We start from the raw sequence: 19,589 nt of genomic DNA on the forward strand, positions 1-19,589 counted from the left end.
GGCTCACGTATCAGCCCATATATTGTTTTCTACTGCGTGCTATTTTTTTCATGACTAACCATATGATTCACTGCAGCTATCGTATTCGGCTGCCAACTGAAAAAGAGCTGGAGATGAAAGTATCAAAAGATGTACAAAAGACACGTTTTTATGAATCTACCCTTCTAAATTCATACAAGGTCTTCTCCTACACTTGCAATCTTCTTGCATAATTTCCATTATAAATCTTTAAATATTTCCTCCAGCTTTACATGGCAAAAAATTACGGGTTTGTTCCCTTAAATGAATAACAGAAATAAATGTATACTTTTTAAAATTATTATATAAACTTAATATCTGGAATTGTTAGGATAAAGTAATATTACTTTTGTTTCTTCTCTAGATTGCATGTATTTACCTTATTTAATTCCCATATTTTATTATTATTTTCATTATTTTATTTGGTTTAATCATACAAATTGTTATATTTATACTCTTAATTTTTAGCTTTAGTAATATAAATCATTTTATATTTGAGAAACTTTTCGTTTATTCGATAATGCATATATGGTAGAAATATTTAAATTATGAGTGATTATGCTTATCATGCTTTGAGTTTTTAGCTTGGTTTCTCACTTCGGCTTTTGCTTGGAAGTAGCAGCACCTTTTTGCTTGGCTTTGCGTGTTACACTTTTAGAAAGAAACCTTGGAAATGAATCATCATTATTCATTACTATTGCATGTTAGTAAGAAAATGCTGATTATTTTATTAATATTTAATGTCATGTCAGGCTTACCTTCTAAAGTTGATGGCCTTCGAGAAAGATCTCTCTTTTCATTGCATTGCAGTAAGGTGCATGTGTATTTTGTTAGATGCGGTGCCACACTTCAACTTTCGTGAGAATTTAGTTGCTGCTGTTGTCAGGAATATAAGCTCTTCAGATGATGTCGTAAGGTTCTTATAAAATTAGCATTACATTCTATTTTCTAACTGTGAGTTCTTAAAGAAGAAATATATACTTCTACTGGCATATTAATGAAGGTTCTCACCTATAATCTTGCTATTTGGTTGGTAAGGTATCTGCTTGCATTTTTGTATACAATAAACATACTAGCAAGCTTGAAATCTTCTTATGTCCAGATGTTGTGACATGGTCATGCGGGGATTTTATACATCTGGATCTTATTTTATATTTGAAGTTCGGATTATTACATTCAGGAATTTATTTTGTGTTGAACTTTTGTTCTCATTCTTGATCATTGAAACGTTTGTAATGCCTTTTTACATCTCTTATAACAAAAAAAGCTGGAATTTTTCCTTGAACCAGTTGTTCTTGTTAATATTGAAAAACACAATTTTTTTTAGTAATTTTGGATCCTACTGAGCATGTATTGAATTGGGAGTTTCTATCTTTCTATCTTGGTTGATTTTCTTCTAAGCATTACTCGTTTTATATATTTTTGCCAGTGTGTAACAAGATTATATCTGTTTGAACCAAACATTTGTCGATGTGGCAATCTGTTGCTGTGACCATAATGATAAACTAGTGGTATTTATATTGTTATTGTAAGATATGCCTTGCATTTGTTGGCCTGAGAACTTGCTGATGCGATTTTGTCTGTACCAGTTTGTTGCATCTATTCCTTATGGAAGAATGCATCAATAGCTATGATTTATTGAACTTGTAATTAATTCTTCCTTAATCTGTTCTCAATTGTCTGTTGCGTCTATATCTTTAGGAAGTTATGTTGTGAAACTATAAGATCTGTATTTACCAACGAGGGAAAGCATGGCGGCCTAGTTACATTTGAAGCTGTTCGGTTGATTGCAGAGCTTGTAAAGGCCCATGATTGCCAGCTCCATCCAGACAGCATAGAAGTAAGCATTGGATCGTATCCTTGTTGAAATTTTGCAATTGAGGGAAACTTATTTTGATTAGACTATATAGTTATCTGAACTTCTTGCTTTTTTTTTCAAATAAGGATGATCTATAACTTGCTCTTCGGCAGGTATTTTTGTCATTGGTTTTCGATGAAGATCTTGGTAAATCTGAGCCGAAGGAAGAGAAAAAGGAAAAAATATCAAAAAAGAAAAAGCGAAAGCAACGTCTTGAGCAATCAAATCAACTTCTAGTGAGTGAAGGTAAGAGGAGGAAGCATGAATTAATGACAAAGACAAGAGAAGAGGTACTTTTTCTCTCCACTTACTATATTTCCTGAATTGGGCGAGCTGCTTAATCAAGGACCTTTTTTTTTTCCCTATAGTTAAGTGCAGATTTGAAGTCGGTGTCATTTGCTCCTGATAGTGATGAACGGCGAAGGACACAATCTGAAATACTGTCCGCTGTTTTTGGGACATACTTTCGCATTCTAAAGCATTGTATGAATACTTCTTTTCAAAGGTGAATTACACTGAAGAAATTTGAATTGTTTCTGTTTGGCAAAAAAAATTCTGTTTCTTATTTTGTAGTGCTGCCCTTATTTATAATAATAGGGAAATTGTTAACGGAGGAACCAAATATAATGCTTAAAGATACAGTGAAATAAATATAGCCCACTAACTATAAATAGAAAATTTTCCTAAAATAAGTATGGCATACTTGAGGTCATTCTGTCCTATTGTGATAGGATCTTTCTGAGTCATTTTTGGAGGGAGTTATTCAAGATGTAATGGACTATCCTAAAGCGGAGTATAACTTACATCCTCGGACGGATGGCCAGATGGAGGTGATGAATCGCAATGTGGAAACTTATTTTCATTGCTTTGTATCATATACATCAAAGATGTGAGCCAAGTGATTAGCATGGGCAAAATATTACTATAGCACTTGATATCATACAACAGCCTAAATAACGCCTTTTAAAATCCTATATGGGAGGGATCCACCTCATTTGATATATTATGGGCATGACAACACACCAATGTCATCAATGGAGTAGTACTTGGAAGAAAGAGACATGATTTTGGCAAAATTTAATGAACATTTGTGGAGAGCACAACAAATCATGAAGAAGTTGGCAGATGGACACATGAGAGATGTGCAGTTTGAGGTTGGGGATAGGGTTTATCTGAAAATATGGCCTTCTAGACAGAGGACTTTGGTCTGACAAAGGAATGACCCTAATACGCATTGTAGCATTTGTATATTTCCTATAGTTGCTACCGACCTTAGTCTTTCATTTCATATTTCACAGTTGAGACATGCGATAGGAGATCACACATCGTCTCTATTACCTCTGACTATGACTGAAGAAATGGAGGTCATTTTGGAGCCTATGGACGTAGAATGGGTGTGTCGAGGGGAAACATGAGCACTGGAGGTACTAGTCAAATGGAAGGACCTTCCGGAGCACGAAGCTACTTGGGAGCCATACAAGACGATCAAGCGACAGTCCCCATCCTTTCACCTTGAGGGCATGGTTCTTTTTTTTAGGAGGGGGTAGTATTGATACGCAGGGGGCCAACAGATCGACCTAGCTGGGACTGAATTAGGGGTCGGACTTGGCGGAACCTTGTAGGGAGAAAGAATGGGGATTTTGAATTTAAATCTTAGAGGAAATTAATTAAGAGAAATGGGGCTGATTTTTGAGGAATTAAGTTAAGGAATGGGGGCCGATTTGGGAGGGAATTAAGAGAGCCTATTTAGGGCTAACTATGTTGTTAATTTGATATCTTGCAATTTATTTTTTGTTGTAGTTTTATTTTTGAGTTTACTAGCGGCGTTTAGTGTTTTTGGGAAAGCCGATCTACCTCTCGAATAGTAGATCAATTGTATCTTCCATTATTTTTGAAGGAGAAATAAGAAAACGATCATTATCTTCGTGTTCTTACACTTTTCTTCTCTTTTGTTTGTTGTTTTAACTTCCAAGACGCATCATACTACTTGTTACATTATTTTAAAAATTATAGTGGGTCCGAATTCTTGATAAATATTTCTACAGTTGTTTAGGTATGTAAAATGAGGAGTAATGCACTTATATGATAACACTACATCTCGAATGAAGTGGAAATCAACCACAATGTGTTTTGTTCTTTCACGAAACACTAGATTACTGATAATGTTGATGATAATATAACTGTCATAATTTAGTATAATATGTTTTGCAATTTTAAAATCAACATCTCTGGGAGAGTCTAAAGCCCACATCATTTTAACCGTAGAGTGTGCCTTGACTTCGTATTCAGCATTCACATTTGATTTGACCACCATTATTTGATTCGTAATATTCCATTTAACCAAGTTACCTCCTTATACATATGTAGTACTTCATGTTAATTTTTTAATACCAATTACCAACTAATCTAGCATAATCAGTATTACAAAAACTTCCACATTAAGGTGCCCATTCTTAGTTTAAATAGAAATTTCCCTGGTGACTGCTTAAGATAAATGATAATTCGTGAAACAACTTCCTTATATTTTGTTTGGAGTTTGCATGTGTTGACTCTTAACCTATACAATAAAGGTTATGTGGTGTGTTAATAGTAAGATAGATTAATTTACCAACTAACATGGGTAAATGAGAGTCCTAAATTTTTTTTTATTAGCAATATTTTGAATGCTAATCAATGTATGAGCAGCTTTGCAATGTAAAAGACTAGTTTTCCTTCTTTGAGACAAGTTTCTTTGTATTCCCAAAAAGTATTTGTGAGGACCTGAATCTTTGGTCAAAAATACTTTTTTGAGATAATCTTTTATTTCGTAATCCCTTTTAATCACTCTATATAGGTACAATGTTAATGACGTAGATTACCAGCATAACAGAGTCCGAAAGAAGTATGTTTGGCTAAGATTAAGCGATTTCTTATGTTGCTAAATAGGCCAACCTATGCAAGGATTTTTCAAAATTTATCGATCCAAGCTCAATAGCTTTGCGTTAGCCCATAAATGGCCTTGTTATCCTTTCATAATTTGGTTTTTCCTTAGTAACCTACCCTTGTGCTTGTGGTTGTTACATATAAATGACTTTAGTGAGATCACAATAGAGGAAGGTATTGCTCATATCCATTTCCAGCAATGACAATTTTTATTGATATTGGCAAACAAAAGAATCTGTACATAATTGATCTTGACAACTAGGGAGGTGTCCGAATGGTCTCTCTCTGAGATTTTAGTAAAACCTTTGTTAACTATGCGAGCCTTGTATCTATCAATAGAGTTATTATGAAGAAATTTGATAGAGCTAACTGGTTGACATGGGATTGACTTAATGCAAGGATTTGAGCAATTATATTCCATATATGCTGGTTTAATAAAGTAGTCATTTCGGTATCTGTAGCCTATTTTCACTTATGTTCATGTAGTGATTCATGGTATGCCTCAGGAGTAGAAAGTAATGATAAAGGCAAGACAAAATGATATAAGCTATAGGAAAGATAATGAAAGGACATATAAAAACAGTTAGGATGATTAATACTTTTCAAATGTAATAGTTACCTGAAGATTATGTAAGTCTTAATAGGCAGGCACTCAATCACTTTGGGTAATATGGATGGAGATGTTGTAGCAGGAGAATAAGTTCATCATGTGTAAACCTGTATAGATGGAGACAGATGTATAAGCACTTCTAGAGAAAGCGGAATAGGTGGAGAGGATGGTTCATATGAAGTATGGTGAGGATTCTTTAGAAGATATATTCGTTGAAAAATATATATATATATATATTATTCGGGTCATAGTAATAAGTCTTCTTGAGAATGTGATTATATTGAAAATATGTATCGAATGACTGAGTAGATCTAACAGACATGAAAATGATTTGTGTCATGAAATCTGATGTATGATTTCTTAGTTAACGGAAAATGAGCTAGATTACGGTAGCATATACTGTAGATCTTTAGTAGTACGAAGTATTTTAATCATAATAGAAGAAATGAACTTTTATTTTCTCATATAAGGTGCAAAATACAAAAAAGATTTTATACTTGCACTTAAACTAATACATCCAAATGCTCTGAAGTAATCATTAACAAAAATAAGAAATTACTTAAACCCTATGCGGGTAAGAGCATAATCAGGACCCAAAAATTCATAATGAATTAATTCAAATGGGTCATTAGTTGGGTTCAACATGGAGAATGAAAAGATAATTGATGACATTTATCTAGCTCACATTCCTTATATTCAAATTTATAGATATAGAGGAAGAGATAGTAACCGTCACACCCCATTTTGACTCCCTTTTAGTCAATCTCGAGTGCAACAGAGAAGGCGAATTTGGAGAGATATTGATGCAGAACTATAATGCTTAGACGATATTTGATATATGATTTTTTCAAGCTTAAATTTTAGAGAACAATAGTAAATAAACTTATATTGATTTTAAACGATGAGATAAAACAATAAGGCGATAAACAAGCTTAGGCCAAATCGCATTCGTAGAGGTTAAGATCCCAAAATAGTCAATTATTTGAATGTTGCATACATGAAAGGTTTTCATAAAAAATCCCTATACTAACAATAAGACTTGTCACTATGCAAGGATCCCTCACTCAACTCTCTAGATCACTAAGTTTTAGCGGAGGATAATAAACACGATCTTTGTGAATCAATATATAACCACAATTGAAAATAAACTAGGAAGACATGAAACTTGGGGAAGAGTTCACCATCGTCAAGTTCTTAAGTCTGATTTGCAAGGCGAGGAGGAAGTTTCAGAGGTTGGTGGCTGATCTTGATGTAGTCTCGCGAGTGGATAGCCGTGTGTGGTCTTTTGGGCAGCGAATGGAAGTCTTTCGTTTGCCGAAACGACACTAGAAACCTGCTGGAATCTCTGGACAGCAGCTGTGAACTTTCAGTACATCAAATAGGAGGTTTTTGACAATCAGTACAACAACTTGAAGAAAGGTGGTGGGGTGAGGGGAGCGGCGGTTTGGTGGTGGAGGGCTTAGGGTAGCCGGCGGCTAGAAGGTGGTTTAGGGTGGCCGGCGGCTAGGACAAGAGGGGAAGAAGAGAAGGAAAGATAAGGAAGAAAAGAGCCACGAATCCGAACGCTTACAAGGTTGGTGGGTGATCCGATTCCCTCTCCGAGGGATTTCTCTCCAAAGCTCTCAAGCTCTCACACAAACACGTGATTGTAGGAATTTTCATTGTCATTCATTCATTAACCTCAAAAGAAACATTTGGGGCTTATATATTGCCTCATACAATGAAAGGAAATAAAAGACGACATTGCCCTTAGGGTGTACATATGACAAAACCCTTAAAGGCAAAATGGGAAATGCTACTAAAACAAATACATAAAGCAAATAAATAAAACAAATACATAGGAAGACTCAGAAATAGATCGGTGCGATCGTGGCTGTCGATCGTCGGTCACGTCTCTGAAAGACTTTTCATGATCTGATGTCCGCATCAGATATCTTTTACTAACACAAATCTTGAAATACCTCTATCACGATCAACTGAGTAGGAAATGACCTATCCAGACTATCCCAACACATCAAGTTTTCTAAGTCTTAAGATTCTATTTCACTAATTCATAGTTGGAATCAGCATTTCATAACTGGAAGTATATTTAAAATACATCAAATAAAACAGAGAGCTTATTAAACTTTCAAATATCATATACATACCCAAAAAGTCTAACTGTACAACTTTGTACTATGGCTTTTATGCACAACCAAAATATATGTACACAAAAGTGCAGTCAACCTCTTGCCTAAAGCCTCACGGGCTCATTCACATTTCCTGCTGTACAACCATTGTTAATGAGCTAAAGCTCAATAAAATGCTAGCCATAGTATAAGAAATAAAAAAACATAAATTTTTTGCATTCAATTGCAAATGATATATGAATTTTTATATGAATAAAAAAATGGTATAAATAACTAATTCATAACAATTTCAATTAGGGGTGTCAATTTCAGGTCACGGGTCGGGTTTGGGTCAAACCCGAAATTGACTCTGCATTATTAAGATCCCGACCCATTTTTGCAAACGAGTCGGTTTTACGAACCCGACCTGCTTCGGGTCCAGGTCGACCTGACCCGACCCAAATGATCTGGTGCCAACAAAAACCGCTAGCTTTCTGGTCCAAAAATGGGTCAATCTTCAATTTTTGGGTTTAAAACGGGTCAAATTCGGTTTTCGAGTCAAAACGGATCAATTTCGGGTCAACGGGTCAACCCAAATCCAACCCGATTTTTGAAACTGGTCGAATTGTTGAACCCAAACTCGAACCCGAAACGATCCGTTTCGGGTTCATGTCAACCCTAACCCGAAATTTTCGAGTCGGGTTTTTGGGTTGAGTCTAATATTGACTCCCTTAATTTCAACCACTGCAAGTATTCTATAACCTTCAACATATTCCTTTGTCTATTAATTTTTCATTACTTTAGGCAAGTCATGTGATGGCAAGGGCGGAACCCCTTTGGGGCTAGGGAGGCAATTGCCCCCACAACAACAACAACAACAATAACAACATCAAGCCTTTATCCCACTATGTGGGGTCAGTGAACATGTAGTGCCGCAAGTGCATTCCTACTATATATAAGGATATAGAGAAAGAAGTGAGAGAAAAGAGATCTTTCTATACGAGATTTCTATTCAATACAGAAATCAAGATCTATGTCAATAGGATTTGGACTTCTACTTATTACTTATTCCGACAGCAACAAAAGATCTTCGTCGTATGTGGGCTTTCCTAAGTGTTTTACTACTAAGTATAGCTATGTGGTTTTCGGCCAATCTGTCTATTCAGCAAATAAATGGAAGTTTGACCTATCAATATCTATGGTCTTGGACCATCAATAATGATTTTTTCTTAGAGTTCGGACACTTGATCGATCCACTTACTTCTATTATGTCAATAGGTGATTTTTAATCTTTATTACAAGTTTTTCTTTCTAGTGACAATTATATGTCTCACGACCAAGGATATTTGAGATTTTTTGCCCCTTAAAAATATTAAAATATTATGGTTTTTAGGCAATTGCCCCAATATAATTAAATGCATTGTGTATATGTGTTATTGTTAGGGAATGATAAACAAAATACAAAGAGAAATAGTAAATCAAAATTTTTTCTGGAGGCGCTGCCCCTTGACCCAGCGACCTGACCGGGCAGGTCGAACCCCGCCAGGGGGCGTTGCCCCCTTGGACCACTGACATATATGCGAACAATTACTTATAAGTTTGCCCCCCCTGAAAATTATGACTGGTTTAGCCCCTGTGTGATGGTGTGCGATGCTTTTTGGCGCGGAATGTTAGCCATTAGAAGAGAAACATAATATTAAGTTAAGTGTTGCAGAAATGAGGATGCTTAGATGGATGAGTGGCTTTACTCTTAGAGATAGGATACGAAATGAGCATATACATGAAAATGTTGGAGTAGCTCTAATGGCAGATAAGATTAGAAAGAGTCGCCTTAGATGGTTTGATCACATAAAACGATGGCCTTTCGATGACCCAGTTAGGAGAGTATATGTATTAGATTTGACTCATGTTAAGAAAAGGTAGAGGTAGACCAAAGAAGACTTGGTTAGAAAATATTAGAAATGACATTTCTTTATTAGATGTAAATGAGAATTTGACTTTTAACAGAGCATAATGGAGAAAAGGATTCATTTAGCTAACCCAGATAGTGGATAAAGGCTTGATGTTGTTTTTGTTTGCTTTAGGCAAGTCATATGATGACTATAGACTTGTGCACACTTATAACTCTCTCTTTTAATGTTGGGTCTAAATTCTCAACTTTTAGAAGTTAGAGCTCTCTCATTCAAAGTTGGATATAAATTACCAACTTCTAAAAGTGAGAGAGTCGAGTGTCTTTTGTATGGTCCCTAAGGCTTACCTCGTCAGATCTTTCGTCTTTTTTTTTGGTTATTGCATATTCCCCGTTTATGACTTATCTCATTTATCTTTCATGAAGATTCACATTTTTTGTAACGAAGATGTAAATATCCCGTAACTCAGCTGATGAACCAATAAATAAAAACATCATGAAACTGGAATTAATGCTATGACAATCATATAAAAATACTATCACAATTACATAAAAATGTTACTATTTCATAAACCATAGTTTGAGTATCTCACATTATTCTCTAGGGAATCATTGACTACTGTCATATGTGAACATGCACCAAAATTTAAAATTTGGGCATGCTTGAGGCAAGCAACTGTAGAACCAGAGGGGGAAATGACATGTGAGGTAGAAGTAGATACCTAGATGAGTTTAATTGTAAAGTGGAAAACTTGCAAGAGATAGTTGGAGTGCAAGCACTAATTATAGGTACAAAGGGTTCAAAGGTATGCTGAAGAGTGGAGGGATATGTGAATTTACCTCAAGAATGCACTAAAGGATGATTGTACGATTGTAATGAAAGGAAGTGGAAAAAATTATCCCCCACAGCCACTTCCAGTTCAATCACCATGGTCACAACCACCACGACCACTATGATTCCCTGTAGGAAGAGAATGTTGGGCTAAATTTGTTTCTGTGGGAGTTGAAAGCTCAATGGCTTGAGTAACTTAGAAAGTAGTTGCAATGTTAGGGGTTGTAGAATCTGCCATTGGTTGACATTGAAGAGGCTAGAGTTGCATTTATGCGACTGTGTGTGTGAATATGTTTGTAGCGATCGGGTATGACACATTTTACAATGGAGAGATAACAAGGTTGGTATAGAAATGCGAGCGCCATGCAATATGGCTGTCGAGGGAGGGTACGAGTATCATGACCTAGTGACAAGCGCATGCCGCGACATGATGGAGTTTGTAGGAATCGATGTGTCATGTAGGGATTGGGAGAGGGATCTTGGTGGCATGTGGAACCACGGGGAGTTTGGGTTTTGGATTGGGAAGGTGGAGAGAGGGAGGAGAGGGCAATTACGGTAAGGATTAACCCCACTCTAATATCATGGTGGGGGAAAATAAATTTCTGTCTTATGTATATGTATATGTATATGTATATATATATATATATATATATATATATAGTAACTTATTAAGAAATAAATATAGTCCAATGCAAGTCATTTTCACATTCAGGATACAACTGCCAAGTTCTGATTTGCATTGCTGAAAAATAATAGATTTAATCATGAGATTTTTTATTTTTAGATTTAATCATGAGATGGAATAGCCTGTATGCTTTTTTTAGGTTTATACTTTATAAAGTGGTTTTTGAATTGTAGAGCTAGCGGAAGATTAGTTTATCTGAATTTCCAGCCAAGATAAAGAAGCGAAATTATTGGTCACTTGCCAAGTAGTTCACGATTCACAGAAGATGACCTCATCCTTTCTATACTTATAGCTGTAATGGTTTTAAAGTTCCTAATAGTCATAAGATTGAACCTAAAAGAAAAGCTTAAATGGGCTCTTCTAGCTCAGTCATGATAAATTGACAGTTAATGCTAACTAGGATTGCTTTTGCGTTGGAAGACAAAAATGGCAACTTAAACAGGAACCATTGAATACAACAACAACATCAAGCCTTTATCCCACTACGTGGGGTCGGCTACATGAATCCTTTTTCTCCATTGTGTTCTATTGAAAGTCAAATTCTCATTTAAACCTAATAAAGAAAGGTCATTCCTAATATTTTCTAACCAAGTCTTTTTAGAATGTACTTCGAAATTTTATTTGCTTTATATTACATGATTTTGTGATGTTTGCAAGTTTTCCTCCATAAACCTGAACTAGACAAGAGTTTCTCTCAAACTTGAATTTAATCCATCGAAGTAACCATTTATACATTACAGGCATAGTTAAATTTTGTTCCAACTCTAATTAGTTTGGAAAATAATGATATTTCCATCAAGTTAAGCTAGGTTTCTCTGGTCCTGATGAGGGAGGGAAATACTAGGAAGGAAAACATTGTCACTCCGACAAGCCCTTTTGACAGAAAGATTCCTTGCCGGTGATCTATTAGTTACAGTCAAAGAGAAGAAACATGTAATTTAGCCAATGGTTAGGAACATTTTACATTATATTAATCATCCAAGCATATTAGCAAAATGAAAGCATGATTTTTAGCTGTACAGAACTTATTTTTTTTAGAATTTTGTATTTTCTTCGTACTAGGTGGAGTTATAATGTTTTAGTGCTTCCAGGCCTATGATGAATGATATTTCTTCATCCATTGGCCTAGGCCATCATCCTCTGCTTGGTCCATGCTTGATGGGCTTGGGGAAGTTCTCACATTTGATCGATTTGGATTTTATGGGTGATTTAATGCATTGCCTGAAAAAGCTTGCTGGACACAGTGACTCTGACAATGATAATCCTTCAGTTAGTCTGACAGTTTCCGAGAAACTCCAATGCTGCATTGTTGCATTTAGGGTGATGAGGAACAATCTTGATGCACTTAATGTAGATCTTCAGGAGTTTTATGTTCAGCTCTATAATCTGCTACTGGAGTATAGGCCTTTCAGGTATGTTGCCACAATTAGTCATTATGCAATAAAGATGACTATGACTGTTATAAATTTACCTTTTTCCTTCATTTATTCTGTTGTTGTCAACTAGATTGTTTTGAGCTTTTAAGTTTAAAGAAAATCTATGATGCATTGTTTAGTCCGTTAAAATTATACTGTACTGACCCGTTCCTCATTGTTATGCATTCCTATGCTTAGTGGTGAGGACTATGGCATGCTTGCTTAGTAAATCTTCATGCAAAATTTTGGTTTAACCTCTTAGCCTTTTCTATTCATTCGACAAAAATTTGTTACGGAACTAATCAGACCGGCCCAGGAGGGGCTGGTCCAGTTCTATAGGAGGCGGACTAAGCCGCCTCCTTAATGAGTTTTGCCCAGCAGGTGGGCCCCCCTTGAGGCGGCAACAGGAGAGAGAGGAAGGGGCGGCTAGTGCATAAGGAGAGTTTTTGAAATTGGTTTATGTTAGGAAGTTTTTTATTAGAAATATTTTTATTTAAGGATGAGGAGATGCTAGGGTTAGGGCATGCAAAATTTTGGATTTTTCTTGGAGTCTCTTTGGAGTCTTAGGTTCTAGGCTTCTTTTCTAGGGATTGGGAGAGAACGATCCTCCTCTTGAATTGAGGATCAATTGTATCTTTGCTTCATTCTTGTTTCACTTTGCTTTCTATAAGACTATCTATCGTTTGATTGTTTTTCCACTATATTTTCTTCTGTTTTCTCGCTGTTTTACCGATTATTGTTAGGTTTGCTTGCAAACTCGAGTATTTCCCATTAGGGTTACTTGCGAACTCAAGGATTTCCTATAATAATTCTGAACCTACACCCTATCACTTCATTTTTCCTACATTGCAAAGGTGCAAGCAACCAAAGCTCTGTAAGACCTGCTCAATAGATGCTACTATCACATTCCTTAAATAACATTTTGCACTTATTTTTTGTATAGTGAATCTTTGCATGCATATAGCCATATTACACTTGGTTATTTGTGACAACTTTATGGTTTATCCCTAGTATTTATACAGCATTGCGATCTTATTGTTATTTTATATTATTTTCTTGCCTCCATTATTATTCACTTATCTTTTATAGCACCTTGGAGGCCTTTCTATATGTTGTTCACCCTGTCTTGGAATCAACTACTTATACCCTCATTTTCATCTCATTGGTTTGTAGAATAGATCAGAGGTATCTAAACATATAATTCTCAGGTATCATATTCATTGTAATATTTTTTAAATAGTCATCCAGAAAATGTCAATTGAAAATTTATGTACTCATTATTAAACCGAGGGCTAATGCTGCACTTTGTTTTCAATTGTTACTTTCTTCCTTTGAGATAATTTCATCATGCAAAATCCCATCATCTAGCGTGCGTTTAAGCATGTCCTAACTATAAGTTGAGTTAATTTAATTATGAATAGTTGCATCCCATCTTCCATACACGAGCAAGGTGTTCCTTATCAATGCAGCCCCATGCAGTGGTTGCTCATTGATGGACAGTAACTCATTAAGGCTTCGTTTGAGACGGTTTGCTTTATGCTTCTTAAAGCGGCTTTTTAGTTAAAAATTTTTAATTCTTGTACTAAAAAGCCGCTTTAAGAGCAATAAGAAAGCCGTCCCAAACGAAGCCTAACATACACATTAGGAATACCAGAAAATTATGCTTTTCTTTTAGGTATAAGCACCAGTGTTTATTCCTAATATTATGGGAGATTATGAGATCATTTTGTTGCGATTTTTATGATGCTTGAGAAGTTATTTCAGTATGGTTTGAGAGCACAAGCTGTCTTATTGTGTCGTTACATAACTTGTTCATTTATTTGAATAAGATGCCTTTCTTCATCATGTTGCGGTCTGAGTTTATTATATATTTTATACTCTTTTTTTAAGTCATGAGAAGGGTTAATTGTTTCTTTTTTTTTGCTACAACCTGTCCACCATGCAGAAGAATGTTTGTTCTGTTTTAAACTATATTTATATGATAATGTTCAGTTACTTATCCCTCACCCTATTGTTAGCAATGCTTGATCTTAATAAAAAATATATCAAAACTCCTTTTTGGTGTTCGTGCAATAAGCCTTTTTATGATGCTTATTTTGTCTACATAGAGATCGCGGTGATGTTCTGGCTGAAGCTCTTAAGACCATGCTTTGGGAAGGAAAACAACATGATATGCAGAGAGCAGCTGCTTTTGTAAAACGTCTAGCCACATTTGCTTTGAGTTTTGGTTCGTCTGAGGGCATGGCAGGTAGCTCCTGTTCTTTTATTAAAAGTTGGCTTTTTCTGATTTGGTTTGAATATAGAGAATTTGAGTGAAAGTAAATGAAAATAAGTAATTGAAAAGCTCAAATAAATGGCTATGGATTCTTAATTAGATCACAAATCATTAAATTGCATTTCGTTACCTTTACCTCCCTTCAACCTAATTTATGCCTGGAGCCAAACTTTTTTTTCTAATGGGGCATAAATTAGATTTTTAGATATTCTTTCAACCTTTTTTTTTTGTTTTTCTTTTTGCTTGAGATGGTCATGACAGCTTTAAATTTTTTTTTATTTAAAATTGTTATTTTAAAAAGCTAAAAAAATAAATGATAAAAAACTTATAATTTAGCAGATATTCTTTATATTCTGAAAAAAATTAATGATTATTTTATTATCAATATAATCAAATATTTATTTCTCAATATAAGTGATTAAAATATCATTCATTCATTGATCTCTAATTCTATTTATGATAGTCATAGTAAAAAAAAAATCTTTTAATTTATATTACATGCATTGATCTTAAAATAAATTCTAAAATTTTTAATTCATCCTAATAAAATTTTGATTATAATATCTAAATCTAAAGAGGTACACATATATCCCTTATCTAATATATGGTTGAGTGCAAATTGAGGTGTACCTAAATATGCCAATTTTTTCTTTAAAATAATGAAAAGAGAGTAGACAAAATCTCATCTAAGTTGGAGCAAAAATTCTGAAAAAGAAAGCTAAATAGAGGGTTCCTCTCTTTTGCCAAATCTCCAAAAACGCAAGAATAACACTTCCTCTCTTTTCCTTGTTCGATTTTGATTTTGAGAAGAAACAACCTTAAAGCCCTGTACGTCTCTCTTAGACAATCACGCCTCACGTTCCTTTTTTTTGTAAGATCTCTAGCTTGGTCATACAAAGAGAATAATATAATCATTGATGGTTTAATTTTGTATGATTAGCGGTTGCGAGGGAATTACTTAAATGCCCTCAATGTTTGATATAATCACTACAATTTTAAATGCTAAACTAGCCAAGTCTTTTTTTTTTTCACTTGCCTTTATTAGATGATACTTCCACCGTCCTTTTAATATAATGATTTTTTAATATTTCTTAATTTTGCTTTCCATGTACAACTTATCTATCGATAATTTTTTTTTTCTTACACTTAGATCCATACAATATAGTTGCCTTAGTTGTAATTTTGCTTTCCATGATTATCTTTGATTGCATGATAATTTGGAGACACTTCTCCATTTTAACCACGCAAACTTCACTTTCGAAGTTATATTTTCATTTATTTTCTCATTCATACATATTATTGATTTATGATATTTATCACATTCATATATCACTTTATTTTATAGTATTATTAACAAATATTTAGTCATATCATATACCTACTCTTTATTTTGTTAATCCTAATCCATTTATCTTCTAAGCATCAAGTCATTGGTTTTAACTTTTCATTGTTCACATTGCTTTTACTTCTCACTTAAACAATTTTCTCACTTAAACCTATTAAAACTACACTTTAAAAAACTTTCATTTGCACATAATGCTTAGTGATTCACTGATTAACCAATTAGAACCATGCTTTAAACATAATGCCTATTTCTTGTGGTTGGAGTTATTTAAAACCTTAAATGTAGTAATTTTTTTTCATGCTTCTCATCAATAAAACCGTTATATATATTGATTGCAAAGCTAAAAAAATAAACTTGGTTCGTTTTAGTTACTAATACCAATTGTATTGCAGCCTTGGTAACACTAAAATATCTTCTCCTAAGAAATAGCAAGTGCCGTAATTTGCTGGAGAACGACCCTGGCGGTGGTTCACTCTCTGGTTTAGTTGTGGTAAGTTAAGTTATTACATTTGCTTATTGAGAAATAGTCAAAATGATCTCTGGACTATTTGTGGGGAGTTCTTTTATTCCCAGACTAGTTAGTTTTTTTTTTTCACTCATCAAATATGATCCAAACTAATCCATGTTTAGATTCCCTGCTTAATTTGTTGGAAATTTCCTACATAGTTATGAATGCGGCTGAGAATGATGATATTTCATGCAAATTAAGGTTTCGTTTGGGACAGCTTTTTCACTGCTTCTTGAAACAACTTCTTAGCATAAAAATTAAAATTTTTGTACTAGAAAGCTGCTTCAAGATGCAGTAAAAAAACAGTCCCAAAGGAAGCCTAAGAAATATACAAATTTCATTTTCTGAAAATACCTTTCTCATTTGTGAACTTTGCATGAAATTTCAAGCAAATTAGACTGTGATTCTAATTATGGGACTATTTTATATCATATTTAAAGAGATCAAATTAGATATTTTGATAGTCCAGAGACCATCATGACCAGTTTCTCATTGTTTATTTATCACTCTCAATGGTCTAATCTTCCTCATAATGTCCAGAAATACAACGCTGATGCTACAGATCCACATTTAAGTGGGGCTCTTGCCTCGGTTCTCTGGGAACTTAGCCTCCTTTCTAAGCATTATAATCCTTCCATATCAGGAATGGCTTCAAGCATTTCAAGTATGGCCAGTATGAATCCCTTGCAGACTCAAGCTTACCTTTCCACTGTTTCTCCATTAAAGGCCTTTGAAGACTTAACAATTGAACGAGAGCTTCTCAAAGCAGTCAATAGGAAATCATCTTTTAATAAAAAAGGTAAAAGAGGAAGTGAGTTTGTTATAATGGATGCTGAGAAAGTTCGAAGCTTAGAAAGTGAAATGGATGAAGATGTTATCGAAAGGAAGTTTGAAGAGCATTTTATAGTGCTTAGAGACATTGAAGAGAATGAGAAGCTAAGGTTGGAGCTCAATAAAACAACTTCGGCTTTAAGGTTATATGAAGAATATAAGCAGCATAGGAAGCTAAAGCAAAAGAGAAAGCAAAAGAAGCAGATCGGTGGTTAAAGCTTCGTTTGGTATGACTTTCTTATTGCTTCTTAAAGCAGATTTTTAGTTCAAGATTTTTATTTTTTTTATTAAAAAGTTGCTTTAAGAAACAATAAGAAAGCCGTCTCAAATGAAGCCTAAGTCTTTTGTTTGTTTTGATCATTTGCTTAAGAGACAGCATCAATCTGCTAGTTTTGCATCAAGCTGGAATTTTGTATTATTTATTCTGAGTATCTTCCAATATTTATGATCTACGGAGATGGCTAACCATTTCTGTTACTTGTATTCATATTATTTTAAGTGCATGTGCTATGTAGGTAAATTATTTATTATGAAATTGTTGGCTTGAATGATTTTTTTATAAGTAAATAAGATGGGGTTTTATAAGTCTCTCTCTTTAGCATAAGTAATCTTATTCAGGTTTTATTTGGGACGATTTTTTTATTGATTCTTAAAATAAATTTGTAATATAAAAATAAATTTTATATTAGAACGCTACTATAAGAAGTTGTAAGAAAGCCATCTCAAATGAATCTTTAATGGTTATTTATAAATTTGAGATTCAGGCTTTATTTGGGATCCCTTCTTACTGTTTTTGAAGTATATTTTAAGTATAAAATTTTTTAGTTTAAAAAATTTGTATTAAAAAATTATTTTAGAAAGCAGTAAAAAAGTCGTCCTAAATGAAATCTTAGAGAGCTTGACTCAATTAATATAATATTATTGTAATTTTGTGGCTAAATTTTCATGAAGGGATGAGATATTCATCAAGAGGGGCGATTATCATGTGGAAGAGGCATGGTTTATGCTCCTTTAGGGGGATTAAGTAAAGCTTCTTAACCTGAAATCATAATTCAATTATTTCGTGCGGGACTATTTCATGCGTGTTAACTAATGAGGGTTAACAAAAATAATTGATAAATTTCCTCTATAGAAGAATTTGTTTTGTTACACAAATAAATATTAATTTTATGGGTTAAATATATGAAAAATATTTTTTGACATATTAGTTATGTAAATTCTCTTAAAATTTTGTGTTGTGTAAGTACTACCAAAAATTTTGAAATGTAAATTTTTGGAAGTACTCTCTTTAAAAGGAGAAAAAGAGAAATTATTACGTGCAGAGTCCGGAAGCAGCTCTGCGTTCGGACTCCAATGAAATCGTGACATGTGAATTGTACAAGTGAATTTTTAATATATATTTATTATGGCTCATGACCTGGCGACCCGACCTAGTCCTGGGATGAAAATTTTGAACAAAAGTTTGAGAAGCGGAGTTGGTTCACTTTTCATCTTCGAACCCGAATTGCTCTCCTCTCCTTCTTCAATTCAGGCGCAGCGTCATCTCCTTCATTTCATCATCTTCGAACAAGATTAAGTCTGTCATTCTCGATCAATTCATCTTCAAAAAAGGATTACTCTCTCATCCCGCAGACATATTCACATTGTGTATTCGCAATGTCAAATTTAACTTAAAATATTTTTTAGGGTTTACATCATTTGCTTGTCATCTGTTTGCAGCTGTCGCGAGCCTCTAAAGAATGCTGAACATAAACACATTTTGTGTTTTTCGTCCATCGTGAGTAGCGCGGCTACTACAAAAGGCTAGTTGGTTTGGTGTACGGTTGGATGCTCTTGGCGACTTGCAAATCAGTGTATGTCGTTTGATTATTATATTCAAATGTGTATTGCATTTTAAAAACTAGGATTCAAAGATATCAATGGTCTATGTGTTATATTTTTAGAACTTATACACTATGTATTGACAATATACCGACTTTTTATTGATCGTGTATTGACTGTGCTATTCGATTATTAATATTCGAATGTGTATTGCATTTTAAAAGATAGGATTCAAAGATATCAATGGTTTATGTGTTATGCTTTTAGAACTTATATACTGTGTATTGATTGTGCATTGCATTTTAAAAGTTATGATTCAAAGATATCAATTGTCTATATGTGTTATGCTTTTAGAACTTATATATTGTATATTGATTGTGTACTAACTATGTACTGACTATGCATTTATTATATATTAATTATGTATTTATTGTGTACTGATTGTGTTTTTA

The 19,589-nt window shown here is 34.1% G+C and overlaps 1 protein-coding gene across 1 annotated transcript in view; it reads left to right on the forward strand.

The window, feature by feature from the left end:
• The window catches only part of LOC110108757 (nucleolar complex protein 3 homolog), a 32,887-nt gene extending 15,004 nt beyond the window's left edge, over positions 1 to 17,883 (forward strand). The window contains exons 5-13 of the mRNA XM_020839525.2: positions 77 to 179; positions 771 to 934; positions 1,720 to 1,858; positions 1,990 to 2,166; positions 2,245 to 2,381; positions 12,034 to 12,354; positions 14,466 to 14,605; positions 16,370 to 16,467; positions 17,026 to 17,883. Of these exons, the coding sequence (XP_020695184.2) occupies positions 77 to 179; positions 771 to 934; positions 1,720 to 1,858; positions 1,990 to 2,166; positions 2,245 to 2,381; positions 12,034 to 12,354; positions 14,466 to 14,605; positions 16,370 to 16,467; positions 17,026 to 17,532 (1,786 nt within the window). The 3' untranslated portion in view covers positions 17,533 to 17,883. The remainder of the gene's footprint in view (positions 1 to 76; positions 180 to 770; positions 935 to 1,719; positions 1,859 to 1,989; positions 2,167 to 2,244; positions 2,382 to 12,033; positions 12,355 to 14,465; positions 14,606 to 16,369; positions 16,468 to 17,025) is intronic.
• Positions 17,884 to 19,589: the final 1,706 nt, after the last annotated feature.

This window comes from Dendrobium catenatum, unplaced genomic scaffold (genome assembly GCF_001605985.2).
Source record: "Dendrobium catenatum unplaced genomic scaffold, ASM160598v2 fragScaff_scaffold_1056, whole genome shotgun sequence".
Classification (NCBI taxonomy): domain Eukaryota; kingdom Viridiplantae; phylum Streptophyta; class Magnoliopsida; order Asparagales; family Orchidaceae; genus Dendrobium; species Dendrobium catenatum.